The 3,261-nt window shown below is 37.9% G+C and overlaps 1 protein-coding gene across 1 annotated transcript in view; it reads right to left on the minus strand.

The window, feature by feature from the left end:
- The window catches only part of FAM159B (family with sequence similarity 159, member B), a 31,625-nt gene that overhangs the window by 14,132 nt on the left and 14,232 nt on the right, over positions 1-3,261 (minus strand). The window contains exon 4 of the mRNA XM_012664563.1: positions 1,422-1,427. Coding sequence (XP_012520017.1) covers positions 1,422-1,427 — 6 coding nt within the window. The remainder of the gene's footprint in view (positions 1-1,421; positions 1,428-3,261) is intronic.

Genomic DNA, 3,261 nt, shown 5'->3' on the forward strand with positions numbered 1-3,261 from the left:
ATAATTTAAAGCTCATAAGGCTTAAGCAGGCCTTTCCATGCTAGTTAGAATTCTGGGGACATGAGTTCCTTTCTTAAATCGCTGGCCCTCCATATACGGGAGGGTGAGGTTATTATTAGAGTAAAGCAAGCCATTAGGTTATGCAGTCAAGCTAAAAATTTCCATAAATTTTAAAAACAAAATGGGAACTTCAAATAATTTAAAGCTCATAAGGCTTAAGCAGGCCTTTCCATGCTAGTTAGAATTCTGGGGACATGAGTTCCTTTCTTAAATCGCTGGCCCTCCATATCCATGGGTTCCTCATCTGTGGATCCAACCAACCGTAGATCAAAAATATTCAGGAAAAAGGTGTCTGTACTGAACAGGTACAGACTTTTCTTGTCATTATTCCCTAAACTATACAGAATAACAACTTTTTACATACATTCCCACCATATTAGATATTATAGTAGTCTAGAGATGATTTAAAGTATGCAGGGGGATTGCATAGGTTATATATAAATACTACACCATTTTACATCAGGTACTTGAACATCCACAGATTTTGATATCCATGGGAGGTCCTGCAACCAATTCCCCATGGATACCAAGAGACAACTGTATGCCTTTAATGATTCTCCAGTGGAAAAGCTTGAGAAACAGGGATCTAAGACATTCACCTCTTTAATTGCTCTTCTATTTGCCAGTAATTCTGAGTGTGCACTCAGAAAGATGCCCTCCACACAGCCATCTTTTGCTTGGGAACTGTATGTCCTATACAGAACAATTTACAGGCAAAGGTATTCTTTTAAACATTGGCATTTGAAACATGCATAACCCAAAACACAAAAGTTTAAAAAGAAAAAAAAAGGTTTATGGGACACAATTTAAAGCCCAATCAATTGCTTAGCAGTAGGTCCTCTGTATAGAGTGAGCCCCAGAGGTTGTGCAATTAAAGTCTACAATCACTACCAGAGACCTGCTTTGTTCAAGATCAATTCAAAATGTTGAAGCCTTAAATTGTATACATTAAAAAAAAGAAATACAATAGAACAAAGATACCCAATGGAAAATCTTGGCAAAATAGTCTAAGATTAGACTATTTTAGACTTAGACTATTGTCATTTATAGGGAAAAAAAAGTCCACAGCCCTAAGTCAGGTTAGTATGTGTACAAAAATATGTTTCCATTTAGGCCATTCATATTGCCTGTAATGAAAACAGTTTCAATTGTAAAAATTAATCTAAAATAATGGGAGGCTGACTCTTAAGAACAGATAGTTTTGAAAGAAAAACGCCATAACTAGTGAAACCAATTTTCCTCTAATGTAATGTTTACTTGCCTGATTATGTAAACATTTTATTATGTTCCTATCCTTTAAGACATTCCTTAAATGCAATAAAGCCCCAGACTTGTTTTCTCAATAGCTAGAACACTGGCACCCATTGCTAGGTGGGAGAACCATTGGAATGGAACACGCATATTTAACAAAGGGTACAACAGTGTTTAAATATCACTTCAAAGGATCACTCTCAAATATAAACCATTTTCTCTTCCTAGTCTAGCGACATTTGGATTACCTCTTTTGTTTTGGGCTCTGCATTATGTCTGATTTGGTTAAAATCAACCCAAGGGACCAAAATCAAAATCACTTCATTTGAAAACAGCAGGAAGACACTTTGATCATATAAAATTCTCCCTTAACAATAGCAAGCACTCAGGAAAGATGTATTGAATTAATTTGCCAATGTTATGAATATATTTAAAGGATGGGCAGAGTCGGGATATTTCATTGCGAGAAAGCAGCCTCTTTTAACTATATAGGAAGTACATTAATGGACTTCCTTAGCTAAGCAGCTACAAGCCTACAAGACTTGAATCAATAAGGCAAATAATTCTGTTGCTGGGTTCTCAAAGCCAATATGAAACAAAATTTTGGAGCAGTCCCTGAACTAAATCAGGAAAAATAACCAGTTTTTATTTAGCATAGTGCATTGTATACAGGAGGAACTCAATGAATGTTTGATGACTGTGATGGTGACAATACTTTGTCAATGTTTCTCAAAATCCGCTCCTTTGATCACCTATAATAGAGATGCAGCGCTACTCTGTTCAATTCATTCACGGAATATTTAAGTGTTCTAGGCACTGGGGATACAATAGTGAACAAGCAAGACAAAAGTTCCTACTGGAACTTAGTTTCTAGTTGGAGTGGAGAAAGGTTAAACATTAGAAAAATAAAATGCATATCACGTTTACGGTAAATACTTAAGAGAAAAACAAAGCAGGAAGCAGGTATGAAATGTTGAAAGGGAGTTAAAAATGCAGACATGGTGAGCAGGGAAGAACTCCTGGGAAGGCAATTTTTTTTTCCGGAATATTACAGCGGTACAAACATTTAGGTTACATATATTGCCTTTGTACCACCCAAGTCAGAGCTGCAAGTGTGCCCATCCCCCAAACAGCAAGGCAACTTTTGAGTAAGGATTTAAAGAAAATGGTGTAAGATGGTGTAAGATGTAACATGCAGACGTCTGAGGGAAGAGCATCCTAGACAATGGTGACAAACCCTGAGTCAGGAATTTCAAGGAACTGCAAAGGGGCCCCTGGAGCTAGGCATGAGGAGATGAGGGAGCTAAGGACGGAGAGGGCAGAACACAAAAGTCCCTTTAGATCACGGTGAAGACTGTTTCATCCATTGAGAGAGATGGAAATCAATTAGAGTTTTGAGCAGAGGAGCGACACGACCTAACTTAGGTTTTAAGGGGCTCACATTGTCTGCTCTGTGGAGAGTAGACAGTAGGAGAACAAGGGCAGAAGCAGGGAGCTGCTTGTTTAAAAGTGCAGAGCCTGGAATTTATGTTTTTAACAAGCTCCTTGGGTGATTCTGAGGCACAGCAAAACTTAAGAACTGCAACTTTAAATTACCTAAGCAATTGAGACAAAAATTGATTTAACAATCTGATTATTCGATAATCACTACTCCACTTCCAGTGGAGAAACCAGGTCTAAGTTGTTCGGACTAAATTCGGCTAACAACCTGTCAATTCAGTCACGCAATCTCGAAACAGTGCTTCAGGAAGAGAACTCCAAAGAGCTCTTGGTCCCTTGTTCTGTAACATAGGACACCCTCTGAGAGAGGTCTCCTCTGCAGAGAAGGAAACTGGAGCTAATGCAATCACATACTGGTAATGTATTCGATATGGGTGCAGAGCAGGTACTCTACAATCATGACAAGTTTCAGGATTCAGCTAAAATAGAGCATATTTTTAAAAAATTTTT

The sequence above is a fragment of the Propithecus coquereli genome, unplaced genomic scaffold, assembly GCF_000956105.1.
Source record: "Propithecus coquereli isolate 6110/MARCELLA unplaced genomic scaffold, Pcoq_1.0 Scaffold9, whole genome shotgun sequence".
Taxonomy (NCBI): Eukaryota; Metazoa; Chordata; class Mammalia; order Primates; family Indriidae; genus Propithecus; species Propithecus coquereli.